Source organism: Papio anubis, chromosome 14 (assembly GCF_008728515.1).
Source record: "Papio anubis isolate 15944 chromosome 14, Panubis1.0, whole genome shotgun sequence".
Taxonomy (NCBI): domain Eukaryota; kingdom Metazoa; phylum Chordata; class Mammalia; order Primates; family Cercopithecidae; genus Papio; species Papio anubis.
In genome coordinates, this window is record NC_044989.1 from 94119571 (window position 1) to 94137979 (window position 18409).

Here is an 18409-nt window from a genome sequence, read left to right on the forward strand (position 1 = left end):
TATGCTGCCGTGAATGATAGGATTTCATTCTTTTATGGCTGAATAATACTCCACTGTGTATAGATACCACATTTTCTTTATCTGCCAATGGACACTTAGATTGACTCCATATTTTGGTTATTATGAACACAGTTGCAATGAACATGGGAGTGCAGGTATCTCTTCGATACACTGTTTTCTTTTTTGGGGGATATACCCAGCGATGGGATTGCTGGATCATACAGTAGTTCTATTTACAGTTTAAGGAACCTCCAAAGTGTTTTCCACAGTGGCTGTACTTACAAAGTAAATTTTAAAGTCAGATTAAACTATAGACTGATTAAACCAGTTAATCCACTGTACTTCATTTTTTTCTTATTAAACATCTTTATGTTTGCTACAAATGACAGATATATCCTTGCAATCTTGCCTATTCTTTTTTATCCTATAAAGTGTTATATCAAAGGAATCTTCCTAAAACCTTACTTTTTACTCTGACACTCCTTTCCCTAAAAACTTGTAAAATACCTAGCCTGAGTTTTCATTCTTTTCTTTCCTCCAGACAGGCTAAGAAATGCACAATTGGACAATCACTGCTTTTCAGAACACCTCTCATTTCCAATTCCTTATACCTGGGATGACCTTCCCACTATTATCTTTCTCAGTCAAAGACCAGACTAAGTCTCTCCCTAAACTTTTCCTGGTGATTTTAGGCTAAAATAATCTTTTTCTAAAATGCTATGGTAATTACAATCTGAATTATTTTGACAAAACAAGATACTGGTTTTAAAGAAATGCTTAACTATTTCATGTGTTTCCAGTGGGAAGGATTTCAAACAGATACTGTGCATTACATACACTTTTGCTTCCTTCTCTACTTCTCATGGATGCTTAATATATAAGTTAAACTCTTTAGGCTGGGCGCAGTGGCTCACGCCTGTAATCCCAGCACTCTGGGAGGCCAAGCGGAGGCAGATCACCTGACATCAGGAGTTCAAGACCAGCCTAGCCAACATGGTAAAACCCCAACTCTACTAAAAATACAAAAAATTGGCTGGACGGGGTGGCATGCACCTGTAATCCCAGCTACTCAGGAGGCTGAGGCAGGAGAATCACTGGAACCCAGGAGGCAGAGGTTGCAGTGAGCCAAGATCGCACCACTGCACTCCAGCCTGGATGACAGAATAAGACACCATTGCAAAAAAAAAAAAAAAAAAAAAAAAGGAAATACACTTTAGAAACAAAAAAATCCCAAAGGCAGATATAAGAAAATGTTAAGAGTTCAATTTTGATGAGACTTGACAACAGGACTCTTGATATATAAGTACTTAAAACAATAAAGCTAGAGCATCTACTTCAAAAAGCATACTTTATCAGATTTTATTGCTGAAGTAAGGATGGGAAGGGAATCAAATAAAATACAAGACAGTCTAAAACACACACCTACAAATAAAAACGCCACTGTCTCTATTTTATCTCAGCCACTGTATTTTTCCCTTCCTTAGTCCCTATAATTTGAGTTTGTCCCCTTCTGTCCTTGTCTTGACAAACTTATCTAAAGTAATTAAAATGAAATATATTCAAATTTTGTAAGTGCTTGGTTCTTAGAACACAAATATTTCTGAATTCTCAATTCAGTATTTAGTTCTTACCTGCAGTTTCAGATGTATCTGAAATAATTCGTCATATATCTGACTGATCTGACGTGGAAGTAAACTCCGCTTGTCTGATGCTTTAGATTTTGGATAGCTGACAAGTTTCAAAGGAGAGTCACCTGCATCACTACAACACTCAGTCTGAGGTCTCGATGAGGTCGTATTAGTTGGCAGGGCAACTGCAAAGAAAATAACATTTGCATTATAAACTTTATTAACTCATTGTTTCAAATATTTTCAGAGTAACCTTTAGGAAGAGATGCTTTAAATACAAATTATAACATTAACAAGTTTCAAGAGAGACAAAGAATAATATAGTAAGTATGGTAAAGTGGTAACATCGGAAAATGTGGGTGAAGGGTATACAGGAATTGACTGCACTATTTTTGCAACTTTTCTGTTAAGTCTGAAATGATTTCAAAATAAAATACTTTAAAGGACATAAAAAGACACTAATTGCCAAGAAATGGAAAGTAACCTTAGAAACCCCTAATCATGTTCCCCTCTCTCCCCTAAACCAAATTTATCACTAACACAAATGAACGTTAAATGCTGCTTTACTTTGCTGTTTAATGTCCACTACTTACATTTTAAAAGTCCTTGCTTTGCCTGCTTTTATATTTTATATGTAATTATATTAACATAATTTCTATAACCTCTTCCTTTAAACAGGTTCACAAATCTTCACTGTATACCCTATTTTGCAAACACTGCATACAGTGTCCTCCTACAGGTGGAAATTTGAGCTGCTTTGGTTATACAGATGCTACACAGTCTTGTACATGGCTTCTGGTGCACAAGTTTAAGAGTTTCCTGAAGGTAGGCAAGTAGTAGCAAAATTGCTAGATCACAGGGTATATATGCAGTTTCAACTTTACTAGTGATTCCAAATTGTTTTCCAAAGTGGTTGTATTAATTTACTCTCCCAACAGCGTAGATAAGTGAGTTCCTCTTGCTTGATATTCTTGCTAACACTGTACTGTCAGAATTTATTTTCTGCTAACAATTAAGAGTATAAAATGCCCTCGCTCAGTGGTTGCTTTTTTTGTCTTTTTTTGTTTTTTGAGACGGAGTCTCGCTCTGTTGCCCAGGCTGGGGTGCAGTGGCGCTATCTCGGCTCACTGCAAGCTCTGCCTCCCGGGTTCATGTCATTCTCCTGCCTCAGTCTCCCAAGCAGCTGGGACTACAGGTGCCCACCACCAAGCCCAGCTAATTTTTTTGTATTTTATTTAGTAGAGACGGGGTTTCACCGTGTTAGCCAGGATAGTCTCGATCTCCTGACCTCGTGATCCATCCGCCTCGGCCTCCCAAAGTGCTGGGATTATAGGCACAAGCCACCACGCCTGGCCTTTTTTTTTTTTTTTTTTTTTTTGAGAGAGTCCCACTATGTCGCCCAGACTAGAGTGCAGTGGCACAATCTCAGCTCACTCCAACCCCTGCCTCCCGAGTTCAAGTGATTCTCCTGCCTCAGGCTCCCAAGTAGCTGGGACTACAGGCGCCCGCCACCACGTCTGGCTAATTTTTTGTATTTTTAATAGAGACGGGGTTTTACCATGTTAGCCAGGATAGTCTCGATCTCCTGACCTCATGATCCGCCCATCTCAGCCTCCCAAAGTGCTGGGATTAAAGGCGTGAGCCACCACGTCTGGCAGCCGTTCAGTGGTTTTAACTTGCGCTAGACTCACGGAAGCCCCAGCTTTAAAAGGGGAGGGTGAGTGTCTTCCATTATACTTCAGTATGAACAGACAATGGAGAAGCAAAAATAAAACATAGTATGAATTTTTTTAAATGAAAAGCTTCACTTCAGTCAGTTCAGCAAATGCCCTAAAAGTGAAAGGCACATTCACAGAGCTCTACTTGCCTGTTTAGGTTCCCGACTCACCAGTCCCTGGCCTGAACATTTCCTAATTTTGTCTACTTTCAAGTATGAGGTTGGTGCAAAAGTCATTGCGGTTTTTACCATTACTTTTAATGGAGCACAAACAACATTTTCTTTATACCTCATCCCATGTTTTCCACTGGGAAAATCGACCATATAGCAGGAAACACAAGTCCAGACAGAATTATTTTTCATCTTCCTCAAATGCTGAGAATAATGAGACAAAGGAAAACAAAGGAGAAGGAAAAGAGGAAAATGAATGTTGTTGTGTGTAGACCATAATCCTGGCACCGCTATTATCCGTAATATCAACAGGGCAACTCGGAGTCGTGTAGCCCAGAGGGTGAAGGATGCCATTTGCGGTTGTCCAGTCCTTGAAATCCTGCCACAACTATGAAATGCAGCCAGATACACAGAAAACTGCTGGTAGGTCAGTGCCCAGAAAGCCCTACTTTACATAATCTGGAGTATTTTCTCAAAATATTGTAGTCAAATACTATCACAGTCATTTACTCAGTTATTAATTTATTTGGATAAATTTTGAGGGTACAGGAATATTACTGAAAAATAATGAAGTTTAATTTCCTCTGCTCCTTTAATTTAATAATAAGCACAGTAACTATCTCCTGGCTTATAGAAGTTCAGAACACAGAAATATGCAGACTCTTGGGGGCCAGTGTTATTACCAGGAGGAAAGCTTCATGTACTCTATTTGACAAAGTTACTACTTAATTGATTGTTCTAAAATATTTATTTTACCTTTTTCTATTTCTTTAAAAGATTGCTTGGTTATTTTGGAGGTACTAACTCTATAATCATTTTCAATTAACTCTTCTGTTTCCTGTTTCTTCAAATCATGGAAAGAATCCAGTTCATCATCTAGGCTTTAAAACAACAATTGTATCACAGCAATCTAGAAGTTTACTACAGCATTTTAAAAAGATAAAACTGCTTTTCAAACATTAACAGCATAACAACTGAGAAAAAATGCAAAAGCATTTTTTAAACTGCAAAATGTAAACATGTAAAAAGGAAAAATGTAAAAAGTAACAGTCACGGATCATTGATAACCCACTACAAGATATTTTTCTACACATTAAATAGACAATTTAAAATGACATGTACCTACCTGTGGTATACTCTACAGCTGAGGAACACTTTATTTTGACTCCCAATAATCTGTTGTTATTTATAAGGTAGTTTTAGCCAAAACAATGAATGTTTAACGTAAGAAAACTAAACCTAAAGAAGTCAAATAACTGATGGGTGACATAACAAGTAGAAAGTGGAGCAGAACTAGAATCCCAGGTGTTCTCTCCAAAAAGACAATCTGAGTTGAAATTTCTAGAATAGTATTGTTCAAAAGCAATATAACACAAGTCATATAGATAATTTAAAATGTTCTAGTAGCACATTAAAAAACAAATTTTAAAAATACTATTTAATACAGTATATCTAAAAGTTTATCATTTCAACATGTAATCAATGTTAAAAATTATTAAGCTACAACAGGCATGGTGGCTCATGCCTGTGATCTCAGCACTTTGGGAGGCTGAAGTGGGAGTATCTCTTGAGTCCAGGAGTTCAAGTTCAGCCTGGACAACACAGTGAGATTCCGTCTCTACAAAAAAAAATAAATTAAATAAAATAAATTAGCCAGGAGTAGTGGTACACATATGTAATCCCGGCTACTCAGGAGGCTGAGATGAAAGGATCATTTGAGCACAGGAGTTGGAGGCTACAGTGAGTTACAATTATGCCACTGCACTCACAGCCTGGGCAACAGAGCATGACCCCGCCCCCTGCAAATCCACATACACCCACACACAAAATTAAGATATTTTACATTATTTTATCTATGCTTATTTATTTTTTGAGAGGGGGTCTCGCTCTGTCACCCAGGTTGTAGTGCAGTGGCACGATCTTGGCTCACTGCAACCTCCGCCTCCCGGCTCCAAGCAATTCTCCTGTCTCAGCCTCCCGAGGAGCTGGGACTACAGGCACCCGCCACCATGCCCTGCTAATTTTTGTTATCTATGCTAAGTCTTAGAAAGCCCGTGTGTATATGACAGTTACAGCATATGTCAATTCAGACCAGCCCCATTTCAAGTACTCAATAGATACATGCGGCCTGTTGCTACTGTGCTGCACAGCATAGTTTCAGACCAGATCACAACTAGGGGTCCAATGTTATGAAAATCTTCATAGTCCAAAACCTTTAGATTATAGTTCAGAATTATACCCAGGTCATTATTTTAAAAATGATAAAACTCAGTTAAAAAGAAAATAATTTCCATGAATTTATTACCTTAAAAGCAATTTTCACTTTCCTTACCCTACATTCAACATAGCTCATGTCTAAATCCTAAATCTAGATCAACTAGATTTTGTGAGTGCAAAATGAAACAGTAATAACAATAATGATAACAGCTAACATTTAAGTACTTATTATTTACCCAGAACTGTTCAGTGTATTACACAGATTTAACTTATTTAAGAAGAGAAACAGAAAACTGTATTAAAAAAAAGTCAAGCTCCCAAATACTACTTATGTTAGTAACATACAGATAATACTTTAGGTATAATTATTTTTTCTCTCCACGATTATCTCAACATTTCATTTTATATACATATACATCTTTATTTCAAAATGCTTACTCTTTCTTGATACCCATAGCATTTCTTTCTGCCACATATTTTTGGCATTAAATAATATCCAACTTAGATCTTTATTTTACCTTAGCTCCCACTGTTTTTTGTACTTTTTCCCCATAGTAAATAGTATCTTCCTTACAGAATGGCAACTTCTTTTAATCCAGCACTGTAGTTCCCATCTCCCCAGACTGCCTTCTTCAATCTCTCTCTTAACCACCTAAATACAATGTGTACCACACTACCAGACACACCAGAGATAGTAAAATGCTGCTGCCTAACAAAACTTGTATGGCAGTTTTTTTTGTAGTTCCTTTTTTTTTTTCTTTCTTCAGGACAGAGTTTTGCTCTTGTCAACCAGGCTGGAATGCAATGGCGCAATCTCAGCTCACTGCAACTTCCACCTCCTGGGTTCAAGTGATTCTCCTGCCTCAGCCTCTCAAGTGGCTGAGATTCCAGACGCACACCACCACGCCCGGCTAATTTTTCTATTTTTAGTAGAAACGGGGTTTCACCATGTTGGCCAGAGTGGTCTCGAACTCCTGATCTCAGGTGAACCACCCGCCTCGGCCTCCCAAAGTGCTGGGATTACAGGTATGAGCCACCGCACCCAGTCCATAGTTCCTTTTCTAAACATTTTTATTTAAAGAAAGGGAGCAGAGTCTGCATTTGGGTCCCGGATGAATAACCATAAAAATATTTTTTCATCTTTTACATTATATAAATAATTTTCCATTATGCTACACTAAACATAATGCTAGGTCTATGCTTTTATTACAGAGATCCTCAGTAAAAATTAGTAAGTGACTCGCTTCAACTATTTAGCAGGCTCCAGACTGCTTTATACTTGTTCTCAGGAAAGAGCAAAAATGTAACTTGCCCTTTTCGCTTTCTCAGTTTCTTGAGATACTGAGGGGGTAGCAACAGTAAAGTTTCAGGGTACTTTACCAATTCACATTTACGCGCTTGAATAAGCTGCACAATGGTGTTCTACAATGCTTGCTTTCATCAGAATATTTTAATGATGAACCAACTTTATCTCCAGAGTAGATATCCAAATCACCTGTCAACGACAAATAAACCACGAAAGATTACCAGAACAATATATCACAAAATATCTGGCACTGGCCACAAGTCTAAATAATATTAGTTTTAAAATCTTCTCTCTCAAATTTTTTTTTACTTTTCTGAGACTGAGTTTCGCTCTTGTTGCCCAAGCTGGAGTGCAGGGGCGCCATCTCAGCTCAGCGCAACCTCCGCCTCCCAGGTTCAACCGATTCTCCTGCCTCAGCCTTCCCAGCAGCTGGGATTACAGGCGCCCGCCACCAAGCTCGGCTAATTTTTTGTATTTTTAGTAGAGACGGGATTTCACCGTGTTGGCCTGGCTGGTCTCGAACTCCTCACCTCAGGCGATTCGCCTGTCTCGGCCTCCCAAAGTGCTGGGATTACAGACGTGAGCCACCGCGCCCGGCCTCAAATTAAACTTTTGAAACCCCCAAATATACAAAATACTGGCTTACCTGGGGAGGTTAGAGTTCTTCTCTTACATTTAGACTGATCAAAATTTGAAAAATCATACTAAAAAAGAGAAAAGATATTTAATTTGTATCCTAAGACTCAATTTACTGTCTCAAAATATTTCCCTACAAATTATGTATTAATTACAAAGGTTAGAGCGGAGAAATCCTGTAGACACCATCTTAACCAAGTGATCAAAGTTAATATCATCAATAATGTGACAAACCAACATCATGTGCCTCCCCACAGCAGATCACACATCACTCATCTCATGCTCCTGCCAAAAATGCATAATCAATCTAACGAAGAGGCATCCATAGATAAATCTAAATGGAGGAACATTCCAATAAATAATTCTTACACTTTTCAAAAAAACCAATCTTACAGAAAACAAAGGCTGTGAACCTGATCCAGGTTAAAGGCAACAAAAAGCACAATCAAATGCAATCAATGCTCGTTCTTGGATTGGATGTGCACTAGGAAAAAATTTTTCCTATAAAAGGCATTATCGAGATAATTGTTGAAATTTCATATGAACTCAAGATTACCAAATATATCAATTGTAAATTTCCTGAAAATATTACTGTGGTTATTAAAAGAGAACGTCCTTATGCTTAGGAAAAGCACACAAGTTATTTCTATCTAGAGGTAAAGGGGCATGATGCCTGCAAATTACCCTCAAATAGTTCAAAGGGAAAAAACGCGTGTAGGGAAAGAAGGCGAGAAAACGAATGGTAAAGCAAATGTGGCAAAATATTAATTTGTGAATGCAAGTGAGGGTACAAGGGAATTATTGGTACTACGGCAACAACTTTTGAGTAAGTCTGAAATTATTTCGAAATAAGCCGCTTTTAAAAAGCAATTCAGCTGTTTTCTCAACTCCACTCACATCACTGCAAAAATAAAAAAGCTGAATAATACTTTCTCTAACATCACACCATGCCCCGTATACCATGAACACAGAGGCATAGGTGAAGTGGCGACCCTGCGCCCCTGCACCGCAACGCCCGCCCCTCCCGCCCGCTTCCACGAGGCCCGAGCCGCAGCCACCGCGGGAGTGCCGGGGCCGGGACCAGAGCCGCTGCGCGCCCCCAGGCCGGCTGGGCGGAGCACGGGGTGAGCTGCTCCGCAGCAGCAGAAGCCCACCCGCGGACCTCGGAGCGGCGGCTTCACCTCGTCCGGGCAGCTGCCCCCGAGTCCGTAGCGGCTTTTGAGACGCTCCACTACTAAATCCTGCCCCGGAGGCTTGACGACCCTCGGCTCCATAGTACGCCGCAACCGCAGCGGTCTCCCCGGGAACCGCGTTCATCAAACCCGCGGCGCAACGCGGCCGCGGTGCGTCACGACGTGCAAGGCCCCGCCCCCAGAGACACGCAGGGCCGCAGGGAAGGGGCGGGGCAGAACTGGAGAACCCGGAGAAAGCAGCCAGGCTTGACCCTGCGTCCTCCAGGTCTCTCGTGCTATGGCTGCAGACCTCATAACTTGAGTAGTATTGCATCTCCCCGCGCTAGTGCCGCCCCGGCCGCCTGGGTACCACGGGTGGAGGAGCACCGAGGCCCCACACCTGCCTGCAGCGCTCCGCTTCAGCTCCATTTAACCTGTAAGTTTAGTGTGCGTTTGCGCTCACCATAGACCTGTCGCTCCATCAGAAGTGGCCTTTCCTAACTGCCATATAAAAGAAAAACCAAGACTATATCTGAGCCAGGAGTGGTGGTGCGCGTGTAATCCTTGCTGCTTAGGGAGCCTGGGAGTTACATCTACTCTGGGTAACATAACAAGACTCTCATCTCCTAAAAGAAAAAGAAAAAAAAAAAAAAAAAAAAGGAAAGCTGAGCATAGAAATTGCAGATTACCTCACTTTTCCTGTGTTCCATATGGGGTATAACCAGGTATTTAAAAGAATAATTAGAATGTAAGCTCCTTGAAAACAAACTTTTGTTTTTTGAAAAGAAAAAAGCTTTTGCCAGTACCCACAACAGTGCTAACCATAGTATACATCAACCTGAAAACCTGTTAAACAAAACTGAGGGGAACTGTACAACCACTTCATTTCTCATTCATACAATTACAGTGGTGTAATATTTTACTTTTCTAAGTTGTGACTGTCAGCTGCATCTCTGGACTAATAACTCCTAAAGTTTCTGGATTAAAGTTCCCAAATGCCCAAGTTTTATAAAATCTATATACTTAGCAGTTATTATCTGAAAATTACTTAAGCCATACTTTTTGCCATAAAGTACCACTTAAGATGTACAAATAATGAATTACTTTATTCTATCTTTAAGCAGATTTCAATGAGACAATATAAAATCCAGTTTAAAAGGAAAGATACATATCATTGTGGGTTTAGACCACATCAGTGATTAAATAACAAAATCAAAGTCCTTTCCTGAAATGTGACACAAAGACTTTCTCATAAATGCCACAAGCCACTGTTAAGCATCTTTGGAATACTAATACTAGAAAAGTCAGTTTACATGTCATTTTGTCAAATTTTTGGTCAAAGTTTAAAGCTTTTTAATTTGTAACTTTAATGCTTTAGGAAAGCATAGAAATCTGTAAAAAGTCTCTTAAAACGCACTTGCATTGTTAAGAATTTATTCTAAAATCATGACGAAGGCATCAGCTGTCTCAGCTGAAAAGTTACAACACACTTTACATCAGTTTATATTACATAGATTTCCAAATAAGCCAATTTGAAATATTTAGTGTAAACATATGTAATCCATGGTTCTTGAGTAGGTTTATTTCAGGTATCTGGCTTTGTGGCTGAGTGGAATGGTGATGGTATACCATCACTCATTACTCGCACAACATCCCTCCCCTCTTTTGAACAGTTACTTGCTTTAGGATACCCAATTTCCAAATCCCCATATAACAGGGAATAAACCTGTCTTTCCTCACTAAATAAAATGAGGTAATTTCACCAGAAAGAATGTGTTCTTTGGGTGGAAGAGAGTCAGTATTCATAATTGCAATATACAGAATTTTGTGTTCTACCTGGATTCTTTGTAGTTCCATATCGAGTAGGCCAATAAGAACATCCTCTTTTCTTTAGCAATTTGCCTAACATTTGATACAAGCCATTTCCAAATACATTTTCAGTGTATATCAAACTTGAGAAACTAGCTCTGGAAGTTAGGCGGCAGTTTGAATTTACTGCCTCTGAATTGTCTTCCTTTAGAATAACCAGAAGCACAAGTAATGAATTTTTTGAATGTCAGTGGCTCTTATGAATTGTCATTTTATTTCTGCTACAAAATTTACCAGAAGAGGGTACTGCAACAATCCTGTATAAAGCAAATCTTTAACCAAATAACATGGCATAGACTTTCTAAAAATATTCATACTTTATCACAGTAACTACAAGGAAAAATTCAATTTCTATCATCAGAACCAAGCTGCAGTTTCTGAGGTAGTAGAGACAGATGACAGAAAAGTTTAAAACAAAACCCCTAAAGGAAATAGTCAACTTGTTTAAAATGTAAAAATTAATTGAATACCTATGAAAGAGCACAGGAAGCTAGATATTTTAAGGAAGGAAGGTACACTACTTACAAAGTTAACTTGTAACCACACAGGAGGTGTAAAGATTCTAGAGAAGAGCACTTTGGTTAACTCTGTACGTTCTGTGGCTCTACCCATTCATAAATGAGTCTCTGTGCATAAATGAGTACACCAATAGTTAAGATTACCAAATATATTTCAAATCTAAAGTAAAATTATCCAAGTTGTGGTCCCTTTATTCAAATGGTAAGTATATCCATGCAGGAAGTCCAAATATCTTAAAAGGAATTAAAATTAAATTGCATATATCATATTCCTTCAATAGTTTGAGAAGGTCTATTGCTTTTAACAACATTAGTATTATTCCATTTTAATACAAATATGTCAGGAGTACATAAACACAAGTACACCTGAAATACACCAGTGTTTAAACTTTTATTTCACACCATGCAAAGTCAATTATAACATATTAAAAAGTGACAACAGCTATAAGCTGCAATTTTACATCTGTACATCAGAAACGTCCATTTTCAAAAGCTGAACATAATTATCAAATTGTAATAACTAAGCTTCAATTCAACTGCTTATACAGATAAAATTTTCTATGAAACACAATGATTTTATATCTGTCCACATTCTGTGATAGTTATTCTTCGACAAACAGACCCTTTGGGAGAACCAAATGATTCAATTTTTTTCACAGTATCCATGCCATCCTTAACAAACCCAAATACTACATGCTTAAAGTCCAAATGTTCTGCTTTTTTCAGTGTTATAAAAAATTGAGAATTATTGGTATTCTGGCCTCGATTGGCCATGGATAGTAAACCAGGACCAGTATGTTTCACATCAAAATTTTCATCTTCAAATTTATCTCCATAAATGGACTGTCCGCCTGTTCCATCATGTTTGGTGATATCTCCTCCCTGAAAAAAAATGTATAACAAAAGTTTAAAAAATTTTTTCAATTAATAGGAATCCTGAGTAAAATACTAAAATACACACAGAACTCATCGCTACAGGATAAATCCTAAAGCCCAGCTTTCCTGAGTATAATTTGAAACCTAAGAAATTCATATTGTTGGAAAGAAGATGAAAAATGAAAAGGTTTTTCCCATCCCTTAGTCTCTATCTACTAGGTCTCAAGTACTGAAAAATTTAATTTTTTTTTTTTTTTTTTTTTTAGACAGGCTGTCTCACTCTGTCGCCCAGGATGGAGTGCAGTGACGCAAACCTAGCTCACTGCAGCCTTGGCTTCCTGCATGCTCCCACCTCAGCCACCATGTAGCTGGGACCACAGACACCATCACGCGAAATTTCTGTGTTTTTTGTCCAGATGAGATTTTTGCCACATTGCCCAGGCTGGTCTCAAATTCTGGGGCTCAAGCAATCTGCCTGCCTTGGCCTCCTAAAGTGCTGGAATTACAGGTGTGAGTCATTGTGCCCAGCCTAAATTATTTTAGCGTGAAAGTTTTAGGCAGGAGCAGGGAATGGGTAGTGATGCCATGTGATTCCATGTGTGGAAAACCTAAAGAAATCTTAAACAAAACTACAGGATGAGGTCCAGGAAAAACACCCAAATTTCCCACTGGTGTGGTGCACTCTTTAAGACCTCAATTGCGGTATGTACTTAATAATACCTACTTGGCAAACAAAATCCGGAATTACTCTGTGAAAAATGGAATTCTTGAAACCAAAGCCTTTCTCTCCAGTGCATAGTGCTCTGAAGTTCTCAGCAGTCCGAGGAACAATGTTCGAAAATAACTCCATAGTTATCCGCCCTAGAGGTTCACCGTCCGCACAAACATCAAAAAACACCACAGGATTGGTCTCCTTTGATAATTCTGCTACATGTCCTTTCTGGAGCTGCAATAAATTCTGCTGACATTCTTCAAATGTTTTCTTGAAACAATCAGCTACTTCTTTAGTTTTAAATCTCACTGCAAGCTGTTCTACTTTTGCTTCTCCATCTATTAAGGAGGGAAAGGGGAAGGAGTGACCTTAGTGTTAAAATAACTGTTATAAGTTGTTTTGTTATAGATTTTAGAAAAGTCCAAAAAATGGAAAGTACATTTGAATGTAAAAACTCACCAGCATAATCTGAGGCAGTCCAAACTAAAGCATTATTTGAAACATTTAAGGGCTTTAATTCCATTGTTTTAGTAATAACGTGGTTTGCACACACTTTAAAAACCTGGTCTCTTCTCATAAGGATCCGGTAATAGTTCTTCATTGTATGCCAAAGAATCTTTATATCTCCAACACCACGTTCCTTCCACTGACTGACATCCCGATCCCATCTATAAAGTTTGGCTCTCTCTTTAAACAAAATTTCTTCATCTTCTTCTCCAGATTTTACTTCTACCTATAATAGGAGATGAAATACTCTATAAGCTGCTGCTTATAATAAATTCCATGACAAATTTCAAAGATCCAAATTCTTTTAAGGCATTTTCTTTGTGATGACAAAGAGAATTTGTTAATATGATAATTGGTTATATATCTTAGGGCTAGGAATACATCTGATGTGGCTGAGGGAGTAAAGACCTGATTTGTCATTAAATATTTTCTTTTATATAGTATTCATTTTCCCTTTGGAAATTAAGTGCTTTTCTTTATAGGAACAGAGGTTTCAAAAGTGTCTGCTACTGAAGAGAAATATATAAGATACTGAGGTTAAAAATGACAAAATAATTTTCCTAGAACAATGTTCTTGTCCAAAAAACACAGATTAATGTTTATTGAAAGGACTTTCGTGAGTATGAGGTTAATTTTTCCCCAGAATCATGTTATAAAAACAAACATGATATTCTAGAAACATACGAAAAAATTATTTCTTCCCAACAATTACATATAGAATTTACAAACCAATATTTATGTAAAAACTGCAAAAAGATAATTTATACTTAAAGGCTAGACATCTAATAAATAGAGCTTCCATTTCAAACTGTAAACATTCTTAAATGCCAACAATGATACCCTGAGAGATCAAGCCAGGGTAAGTTTTAAACTTAAAAATGAAAAATAAGTTATTAGTAAAAGTTTAATCCCTTAACATTTACCTCTGGTAGTGACACTATTGGTTCAAAATGGATATCTTCATTATGAACTACTTCTTCATCACTACCATCTTCATCTTCACCAACTTTACCAATTGACTGGGTTCCGACTGACTGTGTTCCAAACACAGCCGCTCCAGTATTTGCCCATTGGAAATTTTTATCTGATGAATAAATCAAGATATTTAAACACTGGTATCTATTTTTTACATTTTTCATCCCCCTCTTATTTTATCAATCCTTCTAATTCCCGATGATGTAATATGTACATCAATTTTAAATGTTTAAAACTATATTATTCTAGTAAATTCCTCACGCCTGTAATCCCAGCACTTTGGGAGGCCAAGGTCACCTGAGGTCAGGGGTTCCAGACCAAACCATAGCCAACATGGTGAAACCCTATCTCTTCTAATAATACAAAAATTAGGCCGGGCGCAGTGGCTCATGCCTGTAATCCCAGCACTTTGGGAGGCGAAGGTGAGCGGATTGCCTGAGGTCAGGAGTTCGAAACCAATCTGACCAACATGGAGAAACCCCATCTCTACTAAAAATACAAAATTAGCTGGGCATGGTGGCACATGCCTGTAATCCCAGCTACTCGGGAGGCTGAGGCAGGAGAATCACTTGAACCCAGGACGCAGAGGTTGCAGTGAGCCGAGATGGCGCCACTGTACTCTAGCCTGGGCGGTGAGAGGGAAACTCCGTCTCAAAAAAAAAAAAAAAAGCCAGGCGTGGTGGTATGCGCCTGTGGTCCTAGTTACTTGGGAGGCTGAAGCAGAAGAATCGCTTGAACCTGAGAGGTGGAGGTTGCAGTGAGCCGAGATCGCCCCACTGCAGTCCAGCCTAGGCAACAGAGCAAGATTCTGTCTTAAAAAAAAAAAAAAAAAGTTAGCGGTGTGTGGTTGTGGGTGACTGTAATCCCAGCTACTCAGGAGGGCTGGGGCAGAAGAATCGCTTGAACTTGAGAGGCAGAGGTTGCAGTGATCCAATATCACCCCACTGTACTCCAGCCTGGGCAACAGCAAGACTCTGTCTTACAAAAAAAAAAAATTAGCCGGGCGTGGTGGTGGGTGCCTGTAATCCCAGCTACTCAGGAGGCTAAGGCAGGAGAATCACTTGAACTTTGGTGGCAGAGGTTGCAATGAGCAGAGATCATGCCATTGTATTCCAGCCTGGGTGACAGAGCAAGACTGTCACCAAAAAAAAAAAACAAAAACCTTCATACTGGGAGTACAGAATACATTTGTTATTGTTTATGCTTAGAGATACAAAGATAACACTGTCACTGCTTTGGATAAACTTTGTAATACTAAACTACACAAGGACTTCCAGTAAAGAAGTTAAGTTCTTTACCTACTTCTAAAATTTCAAGTATTCACCTTGACATTTTGTAAACTTAGCTCAGCAGGCCAAACCTGCTACTTCCAAATTAGCCACAATAGCCTAAACATGTTTATAATTTCTGCATCTCTACTTCTTCCTGAAGAAGCTAGTGTAGATTTCTTGGCTGGGCTGGTGGATAGCAGCCTTGGGAGAACCTCACTGACTTCAACTGCCCAAAGGGTATTAGACTGTTAAACATCCTACTTCTGTGTGGGGGAACAATGATGGTCTCTCTCTTGCATACCTGCAAGAAGGTGAGAACTAGAAACTTCTCCATCCCACACCTCAATTTAGATGACCAAGTCCCCACTATCTTAGAGGAAAGAAACACCTCTCAACTTTTCATCACTTGCTGAATCACTGTCTTAAAGAACCCTACACCTTCTGCTAAAAACTCTTAAGAAAGAAAAATGTCACAGGGTCCATAACTCAGTATCTTAAAGAACACAATAAAAAACTCTCTTTAAGAAGGATTTAATGGAGGGGGAAAAAAACGTTTTTAAAGAGGAGAGAGGGAGGGCCAGGTGTGGTGGCTGAACACCTGTAATCCCAGCACTTCAGGAGGCCGAGGCGGGCTGATCACTTGAGGTCAGGAGTTCGAGATGAGCCTGGCCAACATGGCGAAACCCCATCTCTACTAAAAATACTAAAAGAATTAGCAGGGTGTTGCAGCACACACCTATAATCCCAGCTACTCAGGAGGCTGAGGCAGGAGAATCACTTCATCCTAGCAAGCAGAGGTTGCAGTAAGCTGAGATCTGCGCTACTGCACTCCAGCCTGGGTAACAGAGTGATCATCTCAAAAAAAAAAAAAAAAAGAGAGACAAAGACAAAAATTCTTAAGGACATAAAACAATTGTATTGCAAAGGAATGATCCGAGAACAAAAATCACAGGTTGCATGGGGACTTCCTGAGACCAGTAACCACTGATCTGGATGAGATACCAACTTAGGGGCTCAAAAATAACTGTTCAGGGCCAGGTGCAGTGGCTCATGCCTACAATCCCAGCACTTTGCAGGGCCAAGGTGGGAGGACTGCTTGAGCCCAGGAGTTTGAGACCAGCCTGGGCAACATAGTGAGACCTCTGTCTCTACAAAAAATGCAAAAATTAGCTAGGCATGGTAGTACACACCTGTGGTCCCCGCTACTTGGCAGGCTGAGGTGAAAGGATTGCTGAAGGGCCCAGGAGGTCAAGGCAGCAGTGAGCTGTGTTCATGCCACTGCACTCCAGCCTGGGCAACAGAGTGAAATCCTGTCTCAAAAACAAAAAAACACAAAATTGTTCAGCAACTTTTTTGTTGAAAGCAAAAATTTAAAAAATAACCCCAAGGGACATGTGGCAGAAGAATTCAAAATTCTTTCAAAATAGTGGTTCTCTACCCTGGGAATACATTAGAATCAACCATTTGTAAAAATATGTATAATATATCAGTATCTGGGTCTCACAGGTCATAAGGGGGTCTACAGTGATGTTACTGTAAGTGAATAACTAATTCAGCAAGCTTTGAGACATTAGAGAAAATAAGATTGAATCTCTAAATTATCTGGAAATTAACAAAAATATAAAGATTCCCTATGAAAACCTATGGATACAAACAAAACTGACTGCAGGGCATTTACAGTTTCAAATACTATTTTTAACAAGCACAACCTAAATTAACTAAAGCGTTCAATACACAAGAGCTTGGTGAATAATCTCACTAAAAATGACAAGTGGCAGTGAGAAGTGAATGTCAATGCATAAGGCTTATTTAGGCATGGTTTTCCTCCTGATATGTATTTTCTACTTTACACTTTAGTGTCCAATATTGACATAATACTTCAAAAAGGCTACACTGATTAACAAGGAGCCTATCTATTTTTATTTGGGATTTTTTTGTGTAAGTGTACCTACTATATTGCTTATTTGCTGACACACTACCCTTTGATTTCAGGCTATTTAATAAATTAAAACAAAAATAAATAACATCAGTGAAGCCCACGAATTCCAACATAACATCACATCTGAAGGTAATTCTAAAAGTTTTATGTGTTTCTACAGGTGGCAGGAGCTGTGAAAAAAGTGCAAATATGGAGGAGGAAAGAACAGAATTCTGAACTGCATTAATCATTTAAGCATATATCCTCAATAAAATGTATTCCATAAATCAAACACCTTGTACTAGAACTATTTAAGTGGTGCTATAAAGAACAATGTGAAAGATATTACAAGAATGAGAAAATACAATGAATGGTCTTATACTGGTAAACCCGATACAATCAGGGAAATGGATTATTTTCTAGAAATGTTACCAAAATGGATTAAAAATAGAAACTCCACTAAAGAAGATGGGCAAGCACACCAATTATAAACTTAGCACAATAAATTAGCACAACCCTAATACTGAAATCCAAAGATAGTACAGAAAACTACAAAATCATATCCTTAAAAAGTAATAAACTCACAAATCCTGAAATATTAACAAATCAAATCTGAAAGTATAGTTAAAAGAATAATGACCAAAGTCAGAGTCATTCCAAAGCTCGAAAATGGTTCTGCATTTCAGAATGGGGAGGACTATCAGCTTGGCTTACATAAAATTTAGAGAAAATTCTTATGATTATGTTGATGTCAAATAATAATAAAGTGTAGAAGCCCTTCATTATTAAAACACTAAACAAACTGGGGTGTAAGGGAAGAAACTTCTAATTTAGTTACATACTGCAACAAAAAACTAGTTTTTCAGTTGTGCTTGATTCTGTAACAATGTCATTAAAAGTCTCTCCTCTTCATCTT

At 38.5% G+C, this 18409-nt stretch overlaps 2 protein-coding genes across 15 annotated transcripts in view; both read right to left on the minus strand.

The window, feature by feature from the left end:
- The window catches only part of CCDC138 (coiled-coil domain containing 138), a 128594-nt gene extending 119391 nt beyond the window's left edge, over positions 1 to 9203 (minus strand). For 2 of the 9 annotated variants that reach the window (XM_017947837.3, XM_009184914.4), the window contains exons 1-5: positions 8830 to 9093; positions 7686 to 7743; positions 7114 to 7228; positions 4273 to 4397; positions 1632 to 1813 (exon numbers count right to left, since the gene is read on the minus strand). In XM_017947837.3, coding sequence (XP_017803326.3) covers positions 1632 to 1813; positions 4273 to 4397; positions 7114 to 7228; positions 7686 to 7743; positions 8830 to 8949 — 600 coding nt within the window. In that variant the 5' untranslated portion in view covers positions 8950 to 9093. Of the gene's footprint in view, positions 1 to 1631; positions 1814 to 4272; positions 4398 to 4642; positions 4968 to 7113; positions 7229 to 7685; positions 7744 to 8829 lie in introns of those variants that run through there. The other 7 variants (XM_003909103.5, XM_021925168.2, XM_021925167.2 and 4 more) reach the window with 5 other exon arrangements.
- Positions 9204 to 9934: 731 nt separating this feature from the next.
- The window catches only part of LOC101000556 (E3 SUMO-protein ligase RanBP2), a 70398-nt gene continuing 61923 nt past the window's right edge, over positions 9935 to 18409 (minus strand). For all 6 annotated transcript variants that reach the window (XM_031655387.1, XM_031655386.1, XM_031655390.1 and 3 more), the window contains 4 exons: positions 14253 to 14413; positions 13282 to 13555; positions 12835 to 13160; positions 9935 to 12116 (listed from right to left, as the gene is read on the minus strand). In XM_031655387.1, coding sequence (XP_031511247.1) covers positions 11811 to 12116; positions 12835 to 13160; positions 13282 to 13555; positions 14253 to 14413 — 1067 coding nt within the window. In that variant the 3' untranslated portion in view covers positions 9935 to 11810. The remainder of the gene's footprint in view (positions 12117 to 12834; positions 13161 to 13281; positions 13556 to 14252; positions 14414 to 18409) is intronic.